We start from the raw sequence: 12,239 nt of genomic DNA, 5'->3' as shown, positions 1-12,239 counted from the left end.
GCATCCATATATGCAGAAACAGTCCCTTAGAGACAAAGAAGTCTCGTTTCTGCGAAGTTTTAAGATGTCATCAGAAAAGATATTGTCGGATTACTCGAATATATTGTTGACATCTGAAATACTTGGGATGTAACCCGATCAAATATCAGACGATTTGCATGTTAAACACCGCTTATATTTATGCAATGGCCAAGTGAATGAAGTTTGTCATACCGTAGCTAAATTTGAAGTCTATTTATATTTAGTTGTAACAGTTTGTTCAGGTATATTCAGCGTTAAAGAGCTCGCCGGATTTGCATTGAAATGACTGTGTTAGGCTTGTCTAGAAGAGGACAACTCGCTGTTCTTGTGATCGCAGGAATTACGTTGTTTATTTTGGGTTTTCTCATCGGCTTCTTCGCTGCTCCAGACGATGAGAAATCACCTGAAACACCACGTTCATTTCAAGAAAAACGCGAAGAGGAAGGAATGAAGAAGGATGCATATCACAGCAAGCTTTACAAAACCCTGGACAAGAAGGAGATAGGAAAGTCCTTGAAGTAAGTTAACTAACATTATTCATATAGACGGCTAGATCAATAAATCTCTCTTGCTGGGAAACCCGCATTACTTACAGCAGGAAGAATATCTTTCTATTATCTTCATCATAATCTATATCGCTTATCAGGATGGAGTTACAACAGGTTATAAAAGCCTAATGCTCGTAAACAATCTACATTTTGCACAAGCAACGGAAATAGTTAAACAATATGCCACGGTTTATTACCGTTTTGTAATTAAACCCTTCTGTTATCAAAATATTCGATGCCTATACGATGTTTGTTTGTAAATATCCAGAAATTTAGCTGAAAAGGTCGAACCCTCGGCATCTCTTGACTAACGTGCTGAGATCAAGCATCAAGCTTATACACTCGTAGGCAGTATGTTCTCGAGATCGACTTGTTTATACAGTATGTCGCAATCTCCTGATTGTCCTCTTGCCTCCTTGACCTTATGTTTTTTATTCTAAAGGTTACCCCATCCTGAAACCAAAATCCTGACAACTTCGTTAAATACACCTTTCATCTTCATCGCCGTTCCTGAATTGTGCATGTTTTTGCGTTTTTCAAAAGGTACTTTTCTTCCCGACCTCATGTTCCAGGGACTCCAAGAACCAAAGAGTTGGCAGTCGAAATCGCCCGGCTTTGGAAGGAGTATAAATTCGATGAAGTTGAGATGCCAAAATACAATGTACTTCTACCATACGTCAATCCAAATATCTCAAACAAAGTGGAAATTCTGGATTCTGGCAGAAAAGTATTACGCGAGTTTTCTGGGAAGGAAGAGGTAAGTCAAGCCCATTAACAAAAGAATAAATCTATTACCTTAAAGATACTTTACTGTGGCATTCGCCAGTAATTCAACCTTATCTTTTTATTTTTTTTCCTTCGATGTCCCAAAGTTGGCAGATCCAAGTGAGGATGATGACCAAATGATTCCTCCATTTCTGGGCTACTCGAAGCAGAGTTCGGCAAGCGGCAAATTGCTCTACGTCAATTACGGTCGAACGGAGGATTTTGAAGTCCTGAAGAAAAACTTCCGCATTCCAAACTGTAACGGGCGCATTGCTATCATGAGATATGGAAAAATTTTCAGAGGCTCCATGGTATGACACTCTATTCGATCGATCGTTAGTAAAAGATTAAACTGATCAATCGATAGGAAACCATGTTTACAATAGACCATATAGGTTGCAATTAAATCATTTCATCTTCTGTCAGTAGCATGTCAGTTTTGCATTCTTTACATCTCGCCTGAATAAAGGTGTGAAAACACCATTGCTCTGATGACCTTTTCAACGTTGTTCAAATCTTTTTTCTTCTATTTCAGGTCAAAAACGCGCATGAATGCGGTGCTGTTGGCGCCATTTTGTACAACGATCCAGCAGATTATGCTCCCGAAGGTCAGGATAAAGTTTATCCCAACTACATCTGGCTACCGAAGACCGGCGTGCAACGCGGTAGCATTATCACCACTCGTGGAGATCCGATCACACCTGGTTTGCCGTCTATCGACGGCGTGTTCCGAATATCTCCCGAAGACGCAGGTCTTCCGCAAATTCCAGCGACGCCGATGCCTTACGGAGACGCTGTAAACATCTTAAAAATAATGAAAGGTAGTCTAAAGTTGATGATATCTTGTTATTGTAAGCTAATGAGTTTATAATTGTAGATAATATATATCTAGAAATTGGCTTTTGAATATTCTTAAGGTAGCGAGGTCCCGACGAGTTGGAAGGGCACATTGAATATCACCTACAGACTGGGTGATGAGGGGATAGAGGGGAACAATAGCATACGAATTGAAGTTAATTTTCCCAACACACGACAGGATATATACAACGTCATCGGAACCATTTACGGTAGTGAAGAACCGGATCGTTGGGTAATGATAGGGAATCATAGGGATGCTTGGGGGTTCGGTGCTGTCGATGCTTCCAGTGGTACAGCAACCATGATGGAAATCTCACGTGGGTTGAGTCTGTTATTGAAACAAGGTAAGACAGGAGGGGGAATAAGGATATTTAGGGGGTCGAGAAGATAATGGACTACTAAAGTCTCGATATGAACCTGAACCTCACTTGAACGGTTGAACCACTGATAAAATTTTTTTGATGAAACCAGCAAAGTTTGTTTATTGCTAGTACTAGCCTTAAGGCTAGATTTTCTTCTTTTGATAGATGTGAACGAGTGAATTAGTTACTGATGTTCAAATAGGACTTAGTTACTTAGTGAATTAGTTACTGATGTTCAAATATATCAGAGCAATCGGAACTAAGTACTCGTTCACATCTATCAGAAGAAGAGAATCGCAGTTAAAGTTGCAGCAAAAATCCCAAGTGTGAACCTGACTTTAGAGGACTTGTCTACGACTTGTCTCTGGCGGAAAGTTTAACAAATTCAATTTATTTACCGACAGGTTGGCGTCCACGTCGCACTATCAAATTCTGCAGCTGGGGCGCCGAGGAAGCGGCTTTGATTGGCTCCAACGAGTGGGTCGAGGAACACGAACGAGCATTATCAACAAAAGGCGTCTCTTACATTAACGTTGACGTCTCTGTTGGTGGAACCTACGTGCTTCATCTTTCAGGATCTCCACTGTTGAAAACAACGCTCATTGAGACTGTTAAAAATGTTCAAGATCCACATTTCAAAAGCCCTGGAATGCATCAAACGGTCTATGAAAGAATGCTGGAAGAAAGGCGAGGGAAAGATGGTGAAATTATGTTCCCAAGTCTAGGTGCGGGGTCGGATTATGCCACTTTCTACCAATTCGTTGGTAAGAATTTATTGAAATATTTATTTTCTGATATTTCACGAAATTTGGGTACATTTCGTAGTCAATGTGAGACATCAGACCTTCTGCGAGTGACGACATTGTTGAAAAAGGTCAATTCAGTACATTTTTATCTCAAAGACCATGTGGTCAGACTTTGTCTTAAATCTCAATATAAAACATTTCAGTTGAGGTATAATTCTGTGTCCGACTTTGAATTCTGTCTCTAGGAGTTCCGTCGTTAGATATGTCTTATTATGGGGAAAGACTGTATCCAATATACCACAGTGTTCATGACACGTACAAGTGGCTTCAAGGTTTAGTCGACCCAGACTTCTCCTACCATCTCACGACAACTCTGGTCGCTGCAAGAGCTCTGATGTCCATTGCTGACGACATCGTGTTACCCTTTGATGTCGTTCAATACTCGAAGACTTTGAGACGTTCTTTTCAAATCTTGAATGACAATCATGGCGCGGAACTTCGGCGGAACAACATCACGTTAGATTACGTCGATGCTGCTATTACAAAGTACGTGCGTGAAGTCACAATCCATTAGTAACGTATGGTGTCGTATGGTACTGTATTGTACTGTATAATAGTACTGTATAGCCCTTTATAATGTCCCATAGTAATTGCCGTATATTAACAGTGCAGTACCACACTATAAAGTACATCAAAGCACAGTACAGAACATCAGTATAGTACATCAAAGTACAATGCAGTACAGTGCAACGCGGTACAGTGCATTAGAGTACAGCTGTACAATACATTACAGTACATTACAATACATTAAAGTTCAATGTAGTAAAGTGCAACATACTATAGTACAGTGCAATACAGTACAACACACTAAACACAGTACAGCACACTACAAAACAGTACAGCACACTGCAACACAGTAAAGCACACTACAACACAGCACAACACAGTACAACACACTACAAAACAGTACAGCACACTACAACACAGTACAACACAGTACAGCACACTACAAAACAGTACAGCACACTGCAACACAGTAAAGCACACTACAACACACTACAACACACTACAACACACTGCAACACACTGCAACACACTACAACACACTACAACACACTACAGCACACTACAACACACTACAACACACTACAACACACTACAACACAGTACAGCACAGTACACATCAGAAATCAGTTCTCCTTCTTATGCAGATTCCACAACGCGTCTCTGAAGTTCCAGAAAGAGGTGGAAACAGCCCTGAAAAGTATGAACGACATTCAACTACGTGATCTAAATGACAGAATGGTGAACGTGGAGAAATCTTTCATTTACAGTTTTGGTCTTCCAAATCAAAGCTTCACTCGACACGTTATTTTTGCGCCACCATCCAACAACAACTATGGCAGTGCGCATTTTCCCGGCATTATTGATCTCATGATTCCGAGCAATGAGACTTCGAGAGACTGGGGAGAAATAAGAAATCAGGTTTCTGTTGTATTTAAGTCGATTATGTCAGCGGTAGAAAGCTTGAATAAAGACGCTAAAGATTGACACTATAGAGATTAGGACTTCGGTGACTTGTAGTTCTCAGGTATTAGATTACATAAGCATAATTTTAGGCCTTAAATGAACTTGTTGAACGTCTGACCTGAATCAGTTCTGCTGGGTGAGATTGAAGTGAATCTAAGTGAATCTTTCACCTTACTTTTTAAAATGATGTTGCATTTTACCTGAATATAAACCCTTCTTGAATTTTGATCTTATTCACACCTCGTGCACTTTGCAATCCAATTTGCATTCAAATAATGAAAGTGTAATTGGAGATCTACATTGTTTATTATAGCTGTTGTCTTCGTGTTATTTTTTTTGCGGCGACTGATTTTTTGCAGACCAATCGCTTCGTGTCGCGCGAATAAACTAACCTAGTGGAGAAAAATCAATCATTTTCATCGACCTAGGAATTTAGAATTCAAATTAGGGCACTACAATTGTCCCAAGCTTTGCTCTTCATTCAGCCCATGTATACTCATGAATAATATATTATTCATTAACTTATCTGTAAAATCGAAAGTAACCCTCGCTTTGGGGTTTCTCAGGTATCCACTCAGTTGATGAGCGAAGTACAAAGAAACACAAGGGTATTATTGATGTATGAACGATCCTAAATGTCGTCCTGACCTGAAATACGTAGTAAACTGCCAATGTATGCTTGCAAATGTATATATGAAAGTTTAATTGTGTGCAAAGATCAGAAGGCCAGTGAAATTTAGTAAAAGTACGAGAATTTAATGTAAGTAGATTGAAATATTACAGTGCGAGTAGGCTGATAGACTGAGTATAGTATATCTACCACCATTTTGTAAAAAAATGTGCAGTTCAAACGTTGCCTTTCAGACGTCATTCGCGCTTCGTTTAAAACCACTATATAGCCATTATAAGTAGCTATATGCCGTCTTGCATGCACCGCAACATCTGCATATCGAGGACAAAGCCCAGCTGCTGTTATTATCACTATACTGCATGTATTACATTTATATGCAAGTGATAATAAATATGCGACTGCGTTTATTCTGGCGTTGCCTATTGGTCTTCATTCTCAAAGTTACTAGTAACAAACCTAATATATACAAGCATGTATGTGCCAGTTTGTCCTTTTATTTTAGCTCTTTATAAATAGCTGAAATAGCTGCTAGATTTTGAGATATTGTACACAAAATCGACGGCTTTCGACGAAGACACGTCTTTTGAAGCCAGCAACACAAATGATACAGAATTACTAGATCAAAAACGTGGCTTCATTGCCACTGGCAATGCTATCAATATCGGATCATATTCAGCAAGTGCGTTTATTTTCATAAATATAAATATAATAATATACTTGAATAATATATGGTATATAACGCCTGCGCAGTCGAGCGTTTCAAACACCGTCAATTTACAATAGAAGTTGAAGATAATTTAAACACGTTCAGCATATTTTTTCTTGGGTCGTATGAACAGGGCGTTTAAACAATAAAATAGACCTGAAAAACGATTTGGAAACGCCAAAATTTTGTAAGTGTCTTGTTATATCTGTGTGTGTGTGCGGTTGCAAGATTCCGCGAAATATCAAAGACATTCCTGGTAATATCAAATTATAGGTGATATCAGTTTGTTTAGTTGAATATCATCAAGCATAGGCTACTCTACTAGTGATTTTTGGTACTTCACTCGTTGCATGTAAATTCTAGGGGTTTAAAGGGTCTTCATTTCGAGTGGAATTATACACATTTCAGGCAGTTAATTGTTATACAACATTTGATTTATATAAAATACAGTAGAATATTGCAAACAATGAACGGCTCAATTTCTATTTTGCAGCAGCATGGAAGGAGAAAAAGAAAAAAAATGAAAAATCAGCAAACGCATCTGGTTCAAACCACCCAAAATCAGAAAAGTCACCAAAGGAACATGTGGACGAAACTGGTATAGTGCATGTAACGAAAATATTATCAACTGTATCGTTAATTACTGGTAAAATCATATAGTCTGAAGCTGCACCGATTTGAGTCAAAATAGACCTATGAGAAATATTCCGACAAATTTGCCCTATTTAAAAGCGCGCTTTCCTGTATATGGTAAAAACTGTCAGAATGATTGAATTTCAGTACAGATAGGTTTCTGCATTCAAGTTTATCGTTATTTACGGCTGCCTAGCATGAGAAATGCAGTTTCACCGCTTTGTTTTTAATAAAATACTCTATTTCAATTGAGAATATTACCGCTTTTGGCAGCTTAAAGAAAAATTCCCAAGGAATCTACTGCGGTTATTAGCTTCCGAATCCCAGCACGTGGATTCCGGTTTCCATTTCAACTATATATGGATTGCCCCTAAAAATTTTGAAACTAAGTAAATAAATTACATCCTAAGCTGCATTGTATACCTTTGTTAACTGATAAGACTTTATTATACTTTATTACAACTGCCAATCTGTACCCTGCAAAATTCGACTTGAATTTTACCGTTCGCGGTTTTGTGAAATATGCCGGAGAGTTCAGCTGTATGTTGCGAAACCAGATTTTGTCAGTAGCATGTTGAAAAGCTAGATTAGTTTATAATGATAGATATATATTCAGTTGAAACAACTTATCCTCCTTTTAATGCATTTGCCCCAAATTTATAAAAACTTTGCAGCTGGACCAAGCTTAATTTTCTTATTGTAGCGCCAGGTGCAAATCTCTCTGGTAAAGAATGTCCTCCTGGTTCAAAAACAGGCGGGAATCAGCCAGGCATCCAAACTAGATCTACAGATACTTTAGCAACACCTGCCGAATCTGAGACAACAAAAGCACACGATACATGCTCAACTTCTAGCACTGCACTATCAACACTCCGGGCTGATCTTAATTTAAAACCTAAATATTCTTTAAAACAAGCACGAACAATCGATAACCACACACTTACCGATGATCAATTAACCTGTTTAGATCAAATACCTCAATATATTTTCAATAAACTCATGATAGCTGATTACAATGTTCTTGAATTACCTTTAAATAAATGTAAAACCAACAATAATTACGACTCTGATGACAGCGAGGATGAATTTGTTGATGCCGATGAAACTTTAGTCCATCCGATGGATGCATTGATTGGTATTTTTTATTGTTCCGATATTTCTTTACGACGATATATTGCTGTAAAATTGTCTGAATGTCAACTTAGCGTTCCGTTTCTTCTGCCCGATCCTGGAGCTCCTTCCGAAAAGGTCACGATTTTGCTCTCAGCTCTAGAGAATATCACAAAGTCTTGGAGTAGTGGTTTAGATGACAACAAGAACGTACGACATGTATTTGCGACAGAACATCAATTTCCTGTGGTTTCTTTCATCCGTATTGACCAAACTACCATGTCAAAATCCTCCTTGATTAACAAAATAATGAGCGATGGAAGCACAGACCATAGATTTTTCTTCCACAAAGATATGAAAGGTGGCAATATTGAAAGAAAAGTTGTCGATGGTTTGGTCGAATTGAGCTGGTATCTTCCTGGTGAGAATCGTGAACAAATACTACAACAAGAAATTTGTTTTGCAAATCTCCGGGGTGACGCTGGAAATTTCAAGATCCAGCTTAATGTAATATTGAAGATTTCGTCCGTTGTATGTGTAGTCCTACCCTCGGAGTGTCCTGTTGAAAATTTGACGGATATTATTGAAAAGGCTACCTTTAGCGGAGCAAAACCTGTTGTCATCTTTTGCGAAAAGGCACATGCGAATGAAAAATCACATACAAATGAAGAAGCACATAAAAAATACTTAAAAGGATTAAAAAAAAAATACGGTAAAATGGTTTCCTTCATAACGAAAGCCAAAAAACCCAATGAATATGATTTTCTTCAAACTATTCGAAATAGCATTCAAAAGAATATAAACAATGTGACGGCGAAGCCTCTGGTCGATTTTGCATCTTGGACAAGCGAATCTGGGATTCAACATGATGACAATCAAGAAAACACACTGTTTTCAAAAGCTGCAGACGACTGGTTGAAAATGAAGATCGAAGATGCTAAAAACCTTCTTAGTTTGCAAAAGAACGTACCTGAATTCGCAAAATTGGAACGTGAGTTACATCGTCAAAAACACCGTGACGGCAAATCTGTTGAAGAATATCAAAACGAAATACAGGAAAGAATCGGGGAAAACGAGTTAGCTCGAAAAGAATCTTTCAAACATCTAGATGAAAAGATTATTTATTGTTTCAAATCTTTGGCAAATATGAATGAAACGGAGCGAAATCAAGCCTTGAATAAATTAAAACATCGATTGGATAAGATGTCTTTGGAGGTCATTACAAAATTGCACCAAGAATATTGCTCTCTCTCACTTGACCTTCAACGGAAGAACACACGAAAAGACGAAGGATTGGAAACAGTAAACACACAAGTTCCTGAAGAGAAACGTTTAAAAGAATTGAAGGAATCGATCTCAAAACACTCGTTTGGTTTAGAACACATCATTAGAGAACTTGCTCAGCTTTACGAGATTGAAGAAAGCGAATACGACTATGCAGGTGCTGCAGCAGACATGTTGCTTTCAGGACAACCTCTTGAGATACTGGATGGCGATTCATTTTACATTCAACCGCGATGGTTTGAAGCTGTGTTTACTAAACTAGAGCAGAAAACAAAAAATGCAAAAATATTTGTAATTTCCGTTGTAGGAATCCAAAGTTCAGGTAAGTCAACAATGTTAAACACAATGTTTGGTTTGGAATTTCCAGTCAGTGCTGGAAGATGTACTCGTGGCGTTTTTGCTAGTCTTCTTCCTGTCAGTGATTCCCTTAAGTCAGCTTCAAAGTTTGATTATGTTTTGATCATTGATACTGAAGGTCTAAGAGGATCAGCAGATCCTCAGTTACGAGTACATGATAATGAGTTGGCAACCTTTGCAATTGGCGTTGCAGATTTAACTATTGTGAATATCTTTGGTGAGAATCACAATACGATGAAAGATTTCTTGGAAATAGCTGTACATGCTTTCTTGAAAATGAAGCTTGTAGAGGAAAAAAAGAAAAAGTCTTGCAAATTTGTCCACCAAAATGTCACAGCCACTAATGCAACAGAGAAATTGGTTGACAACCGTTTTAACCTCAGACAAGGTCTGGATGAAATGACGAAACTTGCTGCAATTCAAGAAAAATGTGATGACAAATACAACAAATTTAATGATATCATTTCATTCAATGAAAACGAAGACGTGTTCTATTTACCCTCCCTTCTGAAAGGAAATCCGCCAATGGCTCCAGTGAACCCTAAATACGGAGAAGCGGTTCAAAAAATAAAGAAAGAAGTAATTGCCGTGATGTGTTCAAAGCGAAGCGCTTATCATACTGTATCTCAATTTCGAAAGAGAGTCATCAACCTTTGGAAAGCTATTCTAAAGGAAGATTTCATATTTAGTCTCCGTAATACGATCGAAGTTAGAGCTCGCATGTCTTTAGATCGAAAATATTTCGAGAAATCCGTGGCTATTATGGTAGCAGGAATGGCCGAGTTTGAAAGAAGAATTATAGTTGCTCTAGAAAGATGTTTAACAGCAGATGAGCGTGAAAAGCGATGGGCAGACAGTAGAACGAAAATAGATGAAGAAGCTGAAGATCTTGCAGGGAAAATGGCGCAAGAAATGAACGACTTCTTCGAAACGGATGAAGATAAGACAACTGTTGAACAGTGGAAAGAACACACATTGACTAAAATTAAAGAAGAGAAAGAAATACACATCTTGGAAGTAAAGAAGAAATGCTTGTCAACTTTTAATCACTTGCAGAGAGTACAAGATATCAAAGATAAGGGACGCAACTATGAAGAAGAGCTTCTCGAAAATGCTAAGTCGTTTATTACTTCAGCCTATGATATTGAAGATACGGAAAAAATGAATGAAGCTTTCGACGAACAATGGCAGAAGTGGATTGAGAAAGTTCCACCTTGTCAAGAAATAAAAATTGATATAAACAAAGAAATTGTAGATTATCTTTCCACGAAAATTCCTGTCCTAAGTCAAGAAATCAGAGAAAAAATAGATAAACAAGGTGATATTATATCAAATTATCTGGACAGCGAAGGCGATATTGTTGTTGATGACCTTACTTTTGAGATTAAATGGATGGGATTTTTTAAAATGGCTCCATCACGGGTGCAGAATGCAGAAAAATTAAGACATCTCCCTGACGCTAAACGTATAAGGAAAACTTCGATAACGAAAGCACTTCATTTAGCGAGAAGTGCTTCTTCAGAACCGGGGAATAGGTTTAATTGTAATTACATCATACAAATGACCCAGATTGTGATTTCCACCATTGAGGAAGCCACCAAGGAATTCCCCTTCAAATTCAAGAATTCTTTGCAATGTGATACTTTGCTTCACACTTTCGCCAAGGCTTACCCAATATTTCACGAGATGGAAGAACGCTTTTGCCAAGAACGAGACATTAGAAGTCAGATGGAGAAGGACCTGCGTCCAAGATTGCAACAATATTTCCTTAATGTTTGCAGGAAAATGGGAAAGGAAATGCTGGCAGCTACTTCGTTTGGCGACGTTCTTGAAAACTAAATTAAATCCGCACTGAATTCGTCTATGGGTCCTGTTGTGACAAGAGAAATATCGAAGGAGAATAAGTTTCAGAATAAAAGTCAATTTCATGCCCGGGTCCTCATTCAGCTTGGAGAAGAAGGTAAGTTTGATCCATACATTCCTTATTTTGAAAATCAGCTTGGATTTCTCAGAACAAAATTGATGGAATCAATTGAAAAATTCTGTTTGGAAAGAATTCCTGCCTCTGTCGACTCACTTCTCAAAAACGAAGTTAAAAGGTTTGAAGACAAAGTTTTTTCTGCTATTTCAAAGGCCAGTGACGAAACAGAAAAGATAAATACACAAGCAACTGGAAGCAGAAAACTTGACTTTTGGATCTTGGAATATTTGTAAAAATTTAACGAATAAACAACAAATGTATTAGCGGTGGTTCATGTGAAAATTTTCACAAGAATTGGCTGAATTTCACGAAGCCAAGTTGCCCAACAAGATATTTTGGACGCGTATTAAATTCGACAAGGTGAAACAAAATCTTCAAGAGGAATATCTTCTGTAAATAATCTTCGGTATCATATACGATGTTGTCATATATTAAGATGAACAACAAACATGTATTTTTTTCTGTTGTTATAAAGTAATGCACTTAATATGTCACTAATAAAGAAATATCTCTAATTTTTTTCAAAAATTGCGTTAAGAAGTCGGCTTTAGGTCACAAATAATACAAACGATAGTATTGATCAATATACTCCAACTTTGATTTTCTCAAGAATCTTGAACTAAATTATATAATTATTTATGCTAAACGCATTTAACTTTTAAAAATAATTTTAAAACATCTATTCAACATGATTCAGTTGTAGTCTA

At 37.7% G+C, this 12,239-nt stretch overlaps 2 protein-coding genes and 1 long non-coding RNA gene across 3 annotated transcripts; all 3 read left to right on the top strand.

Moving 5' to 3' along the window:
* Positions 1–48: 48 nt before the first annotated feature.
* Positions 49–5,071, top strand: LOC114525953 (glutamate carboxypeptidase 2-like). Its single transcript, XM_028547415.1, has 8 exons — positions 49–539; positions 1,113–1,326; positions 1,442–1,645; positions 1,870–2,155; positions 2,252–2,536; positions 2,959–3,318; positions 3,546–3,846; positions 4,512–5,071. Exons 1-8 carry the CDS (start codon positions 304–306, stop codon positions 4,849–4,851), a joined length of 2,226 nt encoding a protein of 741 aa, XP_028403216.1. The 5' UTR covers positions 49–303; the 3' UTR covers positions 4,852–5,071.
* A 325-nt stretch (positions 5,072–5,396) lies between these two features.
* On the top strand, positions 5,397–7,800 carry LOC114525954. Its single transcript, XR_003687281.1, has 3 exons — positions 5,397–5,590; positions 6,661–6,765; positions 7,504–7,800. It is a non-coding gene; the product is annotated as an uncharacterized LOC114525954 (long non-coding RNA).
* Positions 7,800–11,390, top strand: LOC114526021 (interferon-induced very large GTPase 1-like). The gene has a single exon (XM_028547513.1). The coding sequence runs from the start codon at positions 7,800–7,802 to the stop codon at positions 11,388–11,390; it is 3,591 nt and encodes a 1,196-aa protein (XP_028403314.1).
* The last annotated feature ends 849 nt before the right edge of the window (positions 11,391–12,239 follow it).

This window comes from Dendronephthya gigantea, unplaced genomic scaffold (genome assembly GCF_004324835.1).
Source record: "Dendronephthya gigantea isolate DGI-Jeju-01 unplaced genomic scaffold, DenGig_1.0 000036F, whole genome shotgun sequence".
Lineage (NCBI taxonomy): Eukaryota > Metazoa > Cnidaria > Anthozoa > Malacalcyonacea > Nephtheidae > Dendronephthya > Dendronephthya gigantea.
Note: the sequence above shows the minus strand (reverse complement) of the source record. Positions and strands in the feature narration are given on the sequence as shown.